The 15098-nt window shown below is 34.7% G+C and overlaps 1 protein-coding gene across 1 annotated transcript; it reads right to left on the minus strand.

Moving 5' to 3' along the window:
* Positions 1-1267: 1267 nt before the first annotated feature.
* LOC105127402 (sulfate transporter 3.1-like) lies at positions 1268-6794 on the minus strand. The gene is made up of 12 exons (XM_011028679.1): positions 6234-6794; positions 5894-6101; positions 5431-5602; positions 5230-5295; positions 4694-4807; positions 3686-3802; positions 2972-3098; positions 2398-2684; positions 2119-2309; positions 1939-2024; positions 1761-1837; positions 1268-1668 (listed from the first exon to the last, which is right to left on the minus strand). Exons 1-12 carry the CDS (start codon positions 6547-6549, stop codon positions 1480-1482), a joined length of 1950 nt encoding a protein of 649 aa, XP_011026981.1. The 5' UTR covers positions 6550-6794; the 3' UTR covers positions 1268-1479.
* Positions 6795-15098: the final 8304 nt, after the last annotated feature.

A 15098-nucleotide genomic window follows, 5' to 3' on the forward strand; every position in this document is an offset into this window, starting at 1 on the left:
GGTAAGATCTATAAAGTGAAAATTTAAATATAGTAAAAAGCCCAGTAAGCACGAATGTGGGTCGTTCCTGTCTTGGTAGTCACCACTGCAAAGCCGAGTAGACAAATTATTCTCCATCACCTTGCTTTCGGAAGCTATGTTCCAATCTATGTATGCCTGTAAAGGCTCTGGTGTTGGTTCACTGGTTTGCATAAATTCCTTTTTATTAGTTTACGGTGGACACCAAGCTATAATTGTCAGAGGTTTCAAGGATCAAGATGATTGAAAACAAGCAATCTAGATGGATAACATGAAATTAGTGGGGTGAAATTGTGGATATCCATTCACGGTAATGTTTTAATTTTTTCCCCTGGCCACTACATTCTCATCATCCATCTGATGTGATGGCTTTAGTAAGGCGAAAGTATAATAGAACACCTCAGCATCTACGGGACATGAGACAGAACACTTCAGCATCGAACCGTTGACCCCGTCAACTAAAATCACTCTACAGTATCGAAGTACTCAGACCACTATTGCATGGTGCATGGCTGCTGCTGCATTTTTATGGGGAGTGTAGATATCTCTCCTGTGTCCCAGCCTTTGGTCATCTCTGCCATTAGCTCTTGGGGACTCTTCCTTCAGGCTGGCCCTGTAAGCACTATTCACGTCTTGTTCAGTATTTCATCCGCTATTATGCAAATCTGTACATGCACGATAACTATGGTTCATGGGAAGCAAGTACCTGCCCTGAGTAACTTAAGTTGTTTATTAAGAAGATTGACTCTCTGCTATTCAACATCTAATCCTTCTGGGGTAATATTTATTGTTAGCATATATTTGGTCAGTCAAAATCATCAGTTGAATAGCAAATAATCTAAAATCAAAAGATTCTAGTTTTTCAAAGGGACACCTTGCTCTTTCTTCTACTGCCGTTCACTTTGTACATAAGTTGCAAACCCCTAGGAGTTCTGATCTTGTTCCACGCTCACTCGGCAATTTCAAAACAATCTTGTACTTGTCGGTATACTAAAGTACTTAGGTATGCATCCAGTCTTAGTATAAGATGTCACGACAGTCATGGTAGTTAGAAATTTTTGTTCCTATTGTTTTCTTACCCTGCTAATGCCATAACTATGCTACTTTGGTAGAACTTCCAACCAAATACGATGCCATGATTTAATTGTTGATGCATGGCATGGGAGGCCCCCATCTCTTTAGTATGGGTTTGAAACGTTAATTCTAGTCTGAAATGTCAAATGTGAAGGGAATAGAGAGGCTACCGAGATATCAACCAACCTTTTATAATTTCTAGAAAGAACTACATACTACTATGTTTGCACTATACGGGGATACAAAATATTTTTAGACCTTTAGTTATCACAGCAAATTCATAAGTTTTTTCCACTTCAGGATCAATAAGATTAAGTGGGGTTCTTCTTCAGCGGTGAACATTCACACCACATAGTTGTGGTTGGATCCAATTCCTCCCCTCTTACATCAGGCATTATTGTGCGCGCCAAACTCATCTGCGACCTGATTATTTGATTTGCTTGCGTGTAGCATAAAATTGCATGCTGCTACAGCCTCTCCTACTGTCAGATAGATCCATTCCTGACCAATGCTTTCGATGAACTTCGACTTTACTAGCTTCTTAATCACCTCACTTCTTGGATTGGCCAGTACGAGCTAGATCAACAACAAAATATGACATTACTAACCTAGGACTACGTTTGCAAAGAAGCAAGCTTAAATATGGAAAAATTGATAACTGTTTATACCTTGAGACCTCTTCTATCGATGCTTTTCTTTACTTCTTTGAACATGCTGATTCCACTTGTATCTGTGCTGCCAACAGCTGTGGATTGAATGGATGGAAACTTTAGGGTTGAATTAAGCTAGAATGTGCAAAAGATAAGCCCGATGGCTAGGATGATTGTGATTAGTTAAGACGCTTACCACTGAGATCTAGTATCACATACTGTAAGCTTGATTCTCCTGTGGATTTCAGCTTTTCCTCCTCCTCGTAGATCCATCTTGAAATCCTGAACAAAATTTAATGAGCAAATAATACTTGAGTTATAATGCACACTGTTTAACATTTTACCGTTTATCGTCTATCTTTATTATTTTGCATACCTTTCTCTTAAGTAGTTTGCGTTGGCAAAGTAGACTGGTGCATCAATCTGGAGAATGAGAACTCCTGGAATATTGTTTGCAACCGGGTATTGGTCTATGCTTCTAAAGATCATGGAGTTGGGAATGTTGCCTAAAAGAAATGTCCTTGGCCTTGCTACAGACAGGAGCATCCTTAGCAAAGAAATTGTGACCTGTATAGGCAATTTCTGTTCACATCAGCAATATTCATTCTGACACTTACTTTCTGAGATGAATTAGTGGCTTGTCTAAGTTACTTACAGCAATGACCAAGCCACTTTCCACACTGCCAAAGACAACTCCAATGTATGCACTCATGCAAACAATGAAGTCGCACTTGTCAACTTTCCAGAGGCCAATTGCAGCTTCATAATCAATTAGGCCAAGCATCGCAGCAATGATAATGGAGGAGAGAACCACTATGGGGGTGTAATGGAACAACGGTGTCAGAAACAGCAACGTCACCATTACAGCAGTTGCCATGACTATGTTAGAGCCTGCTGTTTTGCATCCTGCATTAAAATTCACCGCAGTTCGCGAAAATGGTCCTGCAATCCAAACCAAAATGATTGTTTGTAAGAGGATTATTTGCTGCATAAATATGCATCTAACCATAAAACCAGCTTATGGAAGGATTTGCCTAGTTAACATAGGACCGCAATAAAGATTTTATCAAAAGGAAAAGACACCAAGAGTCAAGAGTATTGGATATAATATTCCCGCAGGGGCCTAAAATCAAGTCAAGCAACTTAGACCAAACCAGGCTCCGATAATGGATCCTTGATTCATTCCAGTTGGGCCTTAACTTGCTATAGTACACGCATAGAATTAGTACCTGTGGTAAGATAACAAGAGGCGCAAGAGCCTGCAATATTCATCATCCCAAATGCGATCATCTCTTTGTTTCCATCAATATGATAATTCTTGAACATGGCAAAGCTCCTCCCAACAGCTACTCCTTCCTGTACATTCATCAAGCCAGTCTTTTTTTTATTTATCTTACTTCTGTTCTTAATTTTGGGCCGCAGGTTCAGTTTATTGCCCAAGAATAAACGAACACCATTGAGCCTTTTCAGTTCTAGAACAACAAGATTTAGACCTTCACCCCTTCAGTCTTCACTGTAAGAGTTTTAACATGTTCCATAATTTTGCTTTATTTGCAAGGAAAATCTGAACCACAATTTTTTAGTCATCGAGGAATACATTATACAAATTGAGCTACAACCCACTTGTTTATGGTTTCGTTGTCTCTTTGATTTCGTCTGTACCATAACTCTTTTTTATGTGTAAAAACGTAGAGAAATAGTCACTACTACCTCCTACCCAAAAAGAAAAAATACATTATTGTCTGCGTATATTCTCTGTTTTTCTCACTTGCATGGATATGAAAGAGTGTATCAACCCTGGACACAACAATATGGTGATGTGTCAATAGACTAAGGCCAGTTTTGTCACTGACGTATGCCGGAGCTTGTGATTAACGGGTAGCATATGAGTGAGTGGAGTTTGATGTATATATTCGAGGATGGAGAGATGCAGGACTACTTACAGCAAGAGCTATGACACCAGTTATGATTCCTGTTTTAATAGCTGCCACCATATACGGTGACCCAAAAGCCAACTCAGATACAGATAGTGGATTCAAGCCCTTCTTTAGGTGACCAATCTGAACAAAACAAACAAATCCAACAGTGCATCATATATATTATTTTGCTCGTGTATACAATATAACAGCATGGATTATTGCTCGGGAACATGATTGGTGCGGGACACACGCGTGTCTAGTTTCCTGCTCTCATGGAGGGTCGAGCCCAAGCCATCTATAGAAATCCAGGTGGAATGAATTTGTTTTACTGATATTTGAAAAACGAACATTTTTTTTTTTCTGTTAGTTTTCAAGACGGGACCTCTCCTAATACAATTTACAAGAACTCAAACCGGAGATTACTTGCAGGAATAACTAGGATTCCTTCCCACTGAAATCGTGTTTATGGTTAAAATTGTGTTTTTTAAATATTTTAGAAAATAGTTTTAAATTATTCTTTTTATATATTTAAATTGTTTTAATATGTTGATATTAAAAATAATTTTTAAAAATTAATAATAATAAATATTATTTTAATATATTTTTAAATAAAAAACACACGTCACAATTATTACTCCACTCCCTAAATATAATTTTAATTGGACTCCTTTCCTTTTACCGAGTAGGTGATGTCTTGACCAGCGTGCTCATAATTGACAATCCATCCAACAAAATGATTGCTGGGAGTCGGTACAGAAAGCTATTTATATTTTTGGTGAGATATTGAAAGTCTTCGGGATGTCATAAGCTGTGCTTAACCAAGGCCCGCTAGGATTTTATACCTCTCTCTCTCTCTCTCTAAAAAAAGATTTTTTTGTATGATCAGAGCGGCTTTTTCTCAAATTTTGTAAGGAATAGGGGGCATTTTTTCTTCTTCTTTTTTTTGTCATTGGATAATTGAGAACACCCAATTTTAAAATGTGCACAAGAATTTATCGCTATGCATTGACGAGAGGAGAAGACAGAACTCACCACTTGAACTCCGTATTTCTCAGCGTTGGTCAAATAAACAAGAACACTTCCAACAATAACAGACATCATGGGTGCCATCGCATTTATCCAAAAGAAGCATGGCTTTCTCTTGCTCTACTTGCAATCAAATTATGAAATCACAAGGGGCAACACCAAGATTAGTTCATATATATCCTGGGATCGTAGATAGGGCCGCTTCACAAATAAAAAGGAAAAATCACAATATAGACATTTGCTTAATTTCTTTGTTAGATTAATTAATACTGTGTGTGTGTGTGTGTCTATCAAAAATAAAGATCAAGATATATCAGGTATAATTTTGCATTATTGAGATTAAAAAGTCTAAAGTTAATTATTTTCGAAATTAAAAGCATCCTTATTGTTAAAGGAAAACCTTTCCATAATGTGTTCTATAATTATTGCTGTTGGTAGAGGAGTTCAAATTTCTTAAACTTTGACAATAACAAGTAAGTAGGTGGAGATGATGATATGAAAGTTTTCCTAAATAGAAGTGACAAATGATTTGGATTACTTACAATGTATCTTGTGAGAACGAGGAAGAAGAGAAAACAACAACCCAAGACACCACTTTCCCATCTCCACTGCAACCACCACCACCACCATAACAATGATAATTATTTCTTAAAAAACTTAAAGAAAACATTGAGAAGGGGATTGATTAAGCTATGCCATGAAGTTTCTAGACAAAACTAGCTAGGGTTAGGAAAAATATGTACCTGGTGTGTTTGGCTAAAGACTGAACGCATAACCGATACAAGATCTGTCCCGTGAGTGAAACGAACTAACCCAAGAATGCCTTTTAGCTGCTGAAGGCAAACAACCGTGGCAGCCCCACCCATGAAACCCACTATTGTTGCATGGGACAAAAAGTCCACAATAAAACCAAGCCTGCAATTTAACAAATGAAATCACAGTTAAATTAAAAATAAATAAATAAATTAGAAAACATAATATAAGGAAACACAGTGCAGGAATCATATGCTATATACGTTAAATTAAGCTGCATGGAGGACTATCAATGGTTTATTTCTATCTTTAACGGTAAACTTGCACCGTTGGCTATGCCTTTAGTGATGTTCTAAACATTGGTGCAATAAGACAAAATCCAAGCACCGAGGGAGTTGAGAGAGCAGTTTTAGATTGGTCACATGCATGTTGTGTTAAAAAAAAAAAACTGACCTTAATAAGCCAAGAGCAGCTTGGAAAACTCCAGCAAAAAAGGTGGCAGTTAAAGCTAACTGAACATAGAGCTTCGCGTTCTCATTAGGGTTAACCTCCTTCCCTAACATGGAAGATATGAGAAGCGATGCCACAGCTACAGTACCCACGGCCAAATCTCTTGAACTCCCCAACATGGCATACACCAAAGGTGGCACAAAGCTTGAATCTACACGTTAAGCAAATTGTGAGGTCCGATTTTCAGAAGTTTTATTAGCATACATAGTTGTATCCAAATATCTGTAATTTCGAAAAGGAAATGAATAAACTCGCTGGGAAATGAATAAACTCGCTGACTCACATAATCCAATGATTGGAGGTAAGCTAGCAAGACTTGCATAACTTATCCCTTGAGGAACTGCTAGACTGGCAATAGTAATTCCAGCTATAAGATCAGCTTTGAAGAACTCGAAAGTGTAACGAGGAGCCCATTCCAGGATAGGTACAAAGTACTGCATTCCCAAAATGAATTTCCTAGAAGCTGGCTGGTTCTTGAATTGCCTGAAAGGGTCATCAGGGAAAAGAGTCTCCTTGATACCTAATTTTATGGACTTAAGAAATGGTTTTGCTGGAGGAATTGCGACAGGAAGCGGGCATTCATAGTAGGGGTTGCCCATGGTTTGTCAGATTCAGATTGCTTCCCTAGCTTTGCTGGAAATGGCTGATGTGTTGGAAATTTTGGGTATGATATGACGATTTATAGAGAGAGAGAGAGTGACGGCACGTAGTACAGATTTGATTTTGTGTCCGAGCCAGGGCGATGCCGCTAGATGGCTAATTTTGGTGACATAAAACAAGTTTTGCTTGCTATTCAAGGACGCACGCAAGTTGCTAGAGATTAATGTTGGTTGACTGCGCTCGCTATAGCTTCGATGGTTGTGGAGAGCTGGGAAGCAAGCTTTACCTATATAAAGAGGTTGAGGGGTGATGTGCAAGATGGGCCCCACGGAAACGTGTCATGCCCTCGAAACTTTGACATCAGGCAACGCACGTGGTGGTCATTGATTGCGTGGGTCCCGGTCAATCGTAAGATTTTCAAGAAGATGCCACGAATAAGTTTGTGCTGTGCGCTTTAAGTACTTAATTTTAATACATACATTGCACTTCCAGTATTAAAAAAATATAGCGAAAAGGGGCTCCAAACTTCTCGTAATTTTAAGTGGAAAGCTAGCAAGCTGTTCGCATATTCATTTTATATTTTTTAATCACCTGTTTCTTTTAATTCGATTGTTTAGAACTTGTACCATACAACAACTATAATAATATTGATAAGAGTATTTTATATGTATGTATGTAATAATTGCTACGAATATTTGCATCGAGAATTATCATTTTAGGTGTGCCTCTGTGGTTCCTAGGCTTCTTGGCCATGTAGCTCCTGGGCTTCAGCGGTGTGGCTCTATGCCAAGCAACAACATCATGGACCTATCACTCTACTAAGGCCACCTCTCATGTATTTGGGTTCCGTGACAAACTAATTTAAAAATATAAGATATTTTCTAGACTCGTCTTTACTCAAATCATTTAATAATCAAATATGGATTTACCTTGTAAAAAAATATAGTCGCTAATTTGTTACTTTAGATAGATGATTATTAAGTTCCATGATACTTTTTTAAGACCTAGTTCACTATTCTAATTTTATCTTTCAAGAAAGTTCAAATTAATTTATATTATCTATATTATAAATTTCATATATTTAAAAATACTATTCAAATGCTTTTTATTTCCTCTTTTTTTTTTCAGTTTGCTTAAAAAACTTTTCATAATATATTTTTATTTTATTATCATTATGACGAATCTTGATTAAGTTCAAGTGTAATGATGATTATAAGATTAGAAGAATATAGTTCTTTATATTTATAAATCTTGGTTTTTAGAAACAAAAAAAATGATGATAATTAGTATACTCAGATTCTTGAGAATCACAACAATTTAACAAGAATAAAATCTTACCATACTCACTTTTAAATCTTTTAAGAAAATAAAAATATTTTTTGATCTAAAAAGGATAAAAATATTGCATGCCTTTATTTTTTTCTAAAACGAGAAAAAATAAAAGATGATTTAAATATATTGTTAATTATAATGATTTACAGGAAAATAATAAAATATGAACTCACTTGGAAGAGAAACTTGAAAATCAAGATTGTTTTCTTAAAAAATCATTAGAACTTATTGGTTATTTTTTTCTAAATGAAATTATTCGTATATACATTTCGCAGAAACAAAGGTAGGATTGAAGGAGTGGGCATGCGTTTTTATAATATAGTTTTAGCAGAGTTTATCTATTATAAAGTTTCAAAGAACATTCATTTTTATTGGAGACGAAGTTCTCCAAGAAATATCAAATTAATTTGTTTTGTGAAATCGTGCAATTAATATCCATATAATTTAGTCATTAAATGCATATAGAAATCTTGATAATTTAAGGCGATTAATTCATTAATGATGGCGTAGGACATGACATCTTATTTTGTTCACAACAATTTTAGTACCCAAAAAAATGTTATGATATATACGATGTTAATTTAATTGCATTCCGACAAATACAGATATCATATTTTAGATATGATATTTCAAACAAATATATTTTTAGCCGTCGCATTCCAACGAAGAAGATATTTAAGAATTCGCATACCAAACGCCCTCTTATTGTTTGTCTTCCTGGGCCCAGAATCCAAGCTAGCTTTGTAATTTCCCTTGTGTACTGCTCTAGTTTGAAGGATTATTACGAAGTAAATCCACATGAGACTGCAATGGCAACCTACGAAGCGTTAAACCCTAGGTATGAAGCTTTCGTTTGAATTCTTTTCTATGGGCGTTATCCTTCTGCTTCTCTTCTTGTTTGCTTCTTATTAGGTGCTTCTGTGATTTTGCTTCCTCTGTAAACGTTTTGGTCTCCCACTTAAAATGCTCTTTACAAACTCACTTTCTACTGTAACGAAGGCTTCTGTCCTGGATCTCCTATCACTTTCCCATATTGTTCCGTTCCGCCTTTTAGTGTCATTTGACTCCTTTGCATGCTAATTTTACAAAGTATTTTATGGCCCTTAAATCCCCTTTATCATTTAGTTTCATGTAATGCTACAGAAAGGAAGGTAAAAAAGGACGAGGCTGAAATTCGCCAGTGTCCCGTTGGATATAATTTATCCATGACATTCGTATCTATGTTGGAGCCACAGTCTGAAATAATAGTTTTACTTCTTCTTTTTCCTTGCATCATTTATCCATGATTCATAAATGAATTCGCTGTCTGCATGCGTGGGACACAGTAATAGCTGGTGAAAATTAATTGGATAAAAGAACTTGAAAATGGAGGTTCCGTTCATGTGTCTCTAGATCACTTCTTAAAGCACCACCGAGCCATTCGTTGTAGTGGCCGGATGGTTAGATCTTGTGAAACATAATATTAATTTGTCGTTATTCTATCAACTTAAAAAAAGAGAAAGGGGGGTATTTGCAGATTATACATAGTCTTGCACAAGATGATGTACTCATTCGTGTGGACAATAGCTTAATTCCATCATGAAGCTACAAGACTGTGGGACTCCTTGCTTCAAGGAAGCCTAAATCAAGAGTTAATTAATGCGTCTGATGTAGGCAAAAATGATGGTGGAAAGAAATTTGAAGATTAGGGTGTGTTTGTTTTGGTAATTTTTTTTTAAAATTGCTTTTTTATTTATTTGTTATTAGAAAAATTAATTAATAGAAAATACTTTTTAGTTAAAGAAAAATGTAGCTTTGATTTTTAAAAAAGTATTTTCCTTTTATTTTGTGTAGAAAATACTTTTTAGAAATTATAAAAATTATAAAAATGTTATATTACTTAATGATTATATCAAATTTGGTCCTCAAACTTTTGATTACTATATATATATATTTTTTATTTTGAATATTTTTTTCAATTTCATCCTTTAAAATTTAATTTTTATATTAACTTTGCTCCTCATTTTTATAATTTTTATTTTATTTTCCCTTATTATTTTTTAATTAAAATTTTTTATTTATCAAATTTGGTTCTTGTTATTTTGATTGTTACTTATTTTATTTGAAATAATTTATAAAATTATAATTATAATTATTTTAATTTCTTCATCTTTTAATTTTTTTATTTTTTAAATTTAATCTCTATTATTTTGATTATTATTTATTTTATTTAAGATAATTTATAAAATTATTTTTTTTCAATTTCATTCTTATTAAACTTTTAATTTGTAAGATTTTTTTCTCATTATTTTAATAAACTTAAAAAAAATATATTAATAAGTTATTTTTCAGCCAATTTTTCATACTATAATTAAATACTAAAAATTAGTTTTTAATTTATTTTTTATTATACTATCAAATATTAAAAATAATTTACTTTCTTAAATTTTTTTTTTTTTAAATTACTTTTCGCGGAAAGTTCCATGCTGTTTCTCTCGTCTTTTTATATATGATGACTACACATTGCTGGGAAAATGGTAATGACTACACATTCCTCTTCCAGGCTCGCATCTCCGGCCCACTTTCTCACAGATCTCATTGGTGAGTAGTGCCCCAATTCCCCAAATAATTCATGGAAAGTTTGCTTTCTTTGCTTTGCAGTGTAGTTTATTAAGTGATTCAGTTCGTTAGGAGCGACATCAGATTCTCCATTGATTCTCCTTCTGGATTTATTTGGGGGTTGCATGGAGGGTGGTTAAAATTTATTTTTTTATGTTTTTAAATTGTTTTGATATATTAATATTAAAAATAATTTTTTTAAAAAATAATAATAAAACACCCTCTTAGCCCCTAATTCATCTTTACGATAATTTCTCATGCTGATTTCGGAAGACCACAACCACATCCAGAAATATACATTAAAATGGCCTTCTAGTGAAATCTAAAATGGTGCTACCGTGGATGACGAAGTTAATTACATCAGCTTGTATGTCATCATTCATTAATAATCTCGGTGTTTGATTAATTCATAGCGCTGCATAAACCTAGCTAGTTGTCTACAACAGTACCGAAAAGAAGTCAGGAAAAAAGGGAAAGAAACCTAGCTGTCTCCGGGAAGAAAATTAAGGTCGTAAAAATTGCCACATTATTGGAAAGAAGCTCATAACAGGATTGAAAATACTCTTAAAGTAGCAGTGGCAAGGGAAAGTGCATTGCAACACTCACTCTTGCATTGAATATAAGAGAAAGAAGTGCCGGGAAAGAGGTGGTGGCAATGATGAAAATTGCAAGAGCAGGCAGATGGGATTTCAAGTTCCTGGAAGATGACAAAATTCCCTACCCAGCCAAAAAAACAGCCATTGATTGGAAGTAATTAATGCTAATGATGAATCTTTAAGTTGGAATCTGGATTATTAGATAAGCATTCCACCAGATAAAACTGCTTCCTCTGTAGTTGATATCCTCCGAAAAACCCTACCACAAGACGCCTAGTCTTGTATAGGAATAAGATACACGTGTACCCCAAAACTACCCATGTCACCATTCTCTTTACTTGAAAAGGATTGGTTTCTCCCTCTAGCTCAAATACACACACAATATTATCATCGAATCATCCTATTAATTCATTCCCAGATAAAAGCATTCAAATTTAGAGTGCAAAGGTAATACATGTCCATCCATCAATTTTAACTATTAATGGATCACTTGTATATTAAACTGGAAACATAAAATTTTGCAAAATATTAATTTTATTTCTTATTTTTTTAAAAAAATTTATTATAGTCCCTATAATAATTTATATAAAAATTTAATCAGTTGGAATTTTTTTACGCTCATAACCAGTTTGAAGCCAGTTTGAAGGGCTGCCTTTAAATTATAGTTGAATAAAAAAATTAACCATAATAAAAAAATATCTAGAAATATTTAGTATTGTTATTAACTTGATTCAACATCTTAATCTTGAAATTTTTTTATTTAATTTAAATTTAAAATTAAATTATATAAAAATTAATTTGAAATAATTCAGTTAATTTAACTAATTCAAAAATAATCCAATCAACTAATAAAAGAAATATTAAAAAAAATTAACAGGAAAAAGATTTCTGACCGCTTCTCGATGTGGAAGAGAGAAGTACCGGTATTTGGGATATATGCTTGTATAAGCGTAGGGGAGTGCTTGACTGGATGTGTAGACTGATCAAATTCTCCTGTCTGTCCAATATTTGATCGGCAATGGAGATTTCATCAAACTGTCATGCCCAACTTATTGATTACTTGGTAGTCAAATTCACCTGTATATATATGATCTTGGTGATCGATCGATAAAGTCAAACGGTACACCTAAAAGGAACATTCTCTTCCTTTAGCTATACTTCGAGGTGGAGCAGGGTATAGAGCACTGTAGCTGACTTTAAGACCACCAAATTAAAGCTATAAATTCACTTAGCCTCTATCATGCACTCTTACGTGGGCTTCCCTCACCTGGGATATATGTGGTGCGTTCCTGCACGCTGTAATTTATTAAGGGTTTCCTTTCATGTCTCACAGAATTATCGTTGATTATATGAGATGGCGTCGCCTAATGTTTTCGTTCAAAAAGAATGCACTCTCAAGTGGAGTTTGAGAAAACTCTCTCTTTCAATTTTTTTTAAAAGAAGTTTTCGGTCGCTTTAACAACTCTGCACCAGGCATTCAGCTGTCCACTGACGTAACAAAATCTGGATCGCATATGATCTGCTGCAGCTGGTTCTTCATGTCCGTTCCTCTGAGATTTATTCTTAATCACCGATAATAATCACTGTCGCAAACGATACTGGTGATGACTCTATTTTTTTTATTTATTTAATAAAAAAATAATATTGTTTTATAAAAAAAAATAAAGATTTTTATTAGGTTCATCATCATCTAGTAATTTGATGGAACTATAAATTTAAAATTAGATACTGGTTCCAGAGATTCAGGTAGACACCACCTTTAAAATATCATTTCAAAGAAAGGTTACCCTTACTTGCGTGTTTTTTTATTTTATTCAAATTCTATTATATTTTGAGCTTATTTGCAAATTTTTTAAGATGGTTAATGTCGGTTCCTAAAATAGGAGACACGTTAAAAATGACATCAGTCCCTAAAACTAGAAGATTTTGTCTAAAATATCGACGTTTGTAAGGAGAGTTACGTCTGATTTACCAAAAGAAATAATAATGGACATAATCCATATTTGGTATTTAAATTTTTTACATCGATCTTTTTTGTAAATAAAAAAGATGTGTCGACAAATAATATTTATTTTATAAAACAAAAATTATTTTGATATCTTTGAGAAATGGGTATATCCATACTTGAGAATCGGGTTTTGAACCCACGAACGATGACATGATAAAATGGGTGTTGGACCCGCGCCGTTATTTCTTTTATATTTATTTTTGGTTTTTTAATTTTTTTATGCAAAAAAATTTTCAAGTACATATATATAAAAATATCAAAAATACCATAAAAAATCATAAAAAATTACTTGAGCGCCATTGTATAGGTAAAAGACTAAATACACTTGAATTTTTCAGAAATTTAGGAAAATGCCACTAGCGGCGCGTGTGCCTCACGCGCGGTTACTGTTGGAGGCAACGAAATTTCCCGGTGAAATTCCAGCCAACAGATGGTTGATTCTGGTAGATAGGAAAATGCCACTAGCGGCGCGTGTGCCTCACGCGCGGTTACTGTTGGAGGCAATGAAATTTCCCGGTGAAATTCCAGGCAATAGATGGTTGATTCTGGTAGATCTAAGGGAGAGGATTCTGATGATGGTGGTTTCGTCTTCCGTTGATGGCTGATGAGGGAGAATTGTCGAATTGAAGCTTTGGGTGGCCGATGACATTCACGGCCTTTTTCCGGCCAGATGAGGCAGCAACAACGTGTAAAACTGCCGGGGTTTTGTTTTAGAGGGGGCGATTCACCTTTCTGTGGTGGTTTGGCGGCTTAAAACGGCTGGAAATGGAAGATCCGATTAGAGAGAGAGAATGGCCGGCGAGAGGAAAGAGAGGCTCCGAGATGTTACTACAATGTGAACGCGAGCATGGTGCACCAGTGCCTCTAAAGGCTGTGAACCGTTGGATTGCGAATGAACTAATCTTGCGGCTGTAATTGTCTTGATCTGCAAGTTGATTAGGCAGTCTGGATGGGCTGAGTTGTGATCTGGTGTGGCGCAGTGCACCTAGTGTTTGGTACACCTGATGATTTGGCGCAAGAGGATCGAATGACAGATTATTTTAAGGGCTGAGATGGATTTTGATTTTAATCCAGTGTGGTAAGCCCTATTGTATCCTATTAAATTAAAGGCCCAGATTTAAACACTATTTAATCTAACAGTTAGAATATCTGTGGTATTTTTCAAATTGTTTTTTTAAAAAATCAATATCTTACTCATGTGAAGAAAAAGTAGAAAAAAATAAATAGTATCCAATAGTAAATAGTAAACTCTCGGATTTCTGTTCTATTTTTTTCTTCTTCATTTTTTTTTTCGTTGTCATATTTTTACTGGCTACTGGCTATTTATAGTATCCAACAGAAAATCACGTGTTATGCAAAATTTTAATGTTAACAGTTGCACCGCCTATCGTCAGCAAAAATCCTCCATCTACTGTGACAAAATTTTCAATGTTACAGCTGCACCGCCTACCATCGACAAAAATCCTCCGCCTACTGTGACAAAATTGTATTATTTTTTTGTTTTATTATATATAATAATAATATTTATTTATAGGGGTAAAATTAAAAACTCAAATCAGTATTAGAAAAAGCTTTTCAACAGCTAAAAATCAATTTTAATTACTGAAAAAATCTTTATATGGGTATCAACTCGGTGGACTGGGTTTTTTGACCAAAAATAGCCTGAAACTCATTTTTTATCCCGATCAACTTGGTGGGACCCATATTGATCCAGTGGACTTGGTTTTAACCAAAAATGACGGTTTTAACTCGAAACGGCCTGAAAATTATTTTTCATCCTGGTCGACATAGTGGAACCCGTATTGACCCGGTGGACTCGGTTTTGACTGAAAATGATGTTTCCCGAAACGGCCTGAAACTCATTTTTTTTTATCCCAGTCAACATGGTTTAACCGGTATTGACCTGATGGACTCGGTTTTAATCAAAAAATACGGTTGACTCGGGAAAATATATTTTAAACTTTTTTTTTTGTTATGAATAATAAAATAAAATAACATTCAAGAAAATCTTAAT

This window comes from Populus euphratica, unplaced genomic scaffold (assembly GCF_000495115.2).
Source record: "Populus euphratica unplaced genomic scaffold, PopEup_1.0 scaffold1.1, whole genome shotgun sequence".
NCBI classification, from domain to species: domain Eukaryota; kingdom Viridiplantae; phylum Streptophyta; class Magnoliopsida; order Malpighiales; family Salicaceae; genus Populus; species Populus euphratica.

Bases quoted from the DNA above. Each gene is read 5' to 3' on its own strand.
- LOC105127402 (XM_011028679.1), bottom strand. From the start codon at position 6,549: ATGGGCAACCCCTACTATGAATGCCCGCTTCCTGTCGCAATTCCTCCA. The intron at 5,296-5,430 runs GTACATATTTTT...TGGTGGTTGCAG, and splicing joins TCTTTAGCCAAACACACCAG to TGGAGATGGGAAAGTGGTGT. The intron at 3,099-3,685 runs GTAAGTAGTCCT...ATGAATGTACAG, and splicing joins CTGGTGTCATAGCTCTTGCT to GAAGGAGTAGCTGTTGGGAG.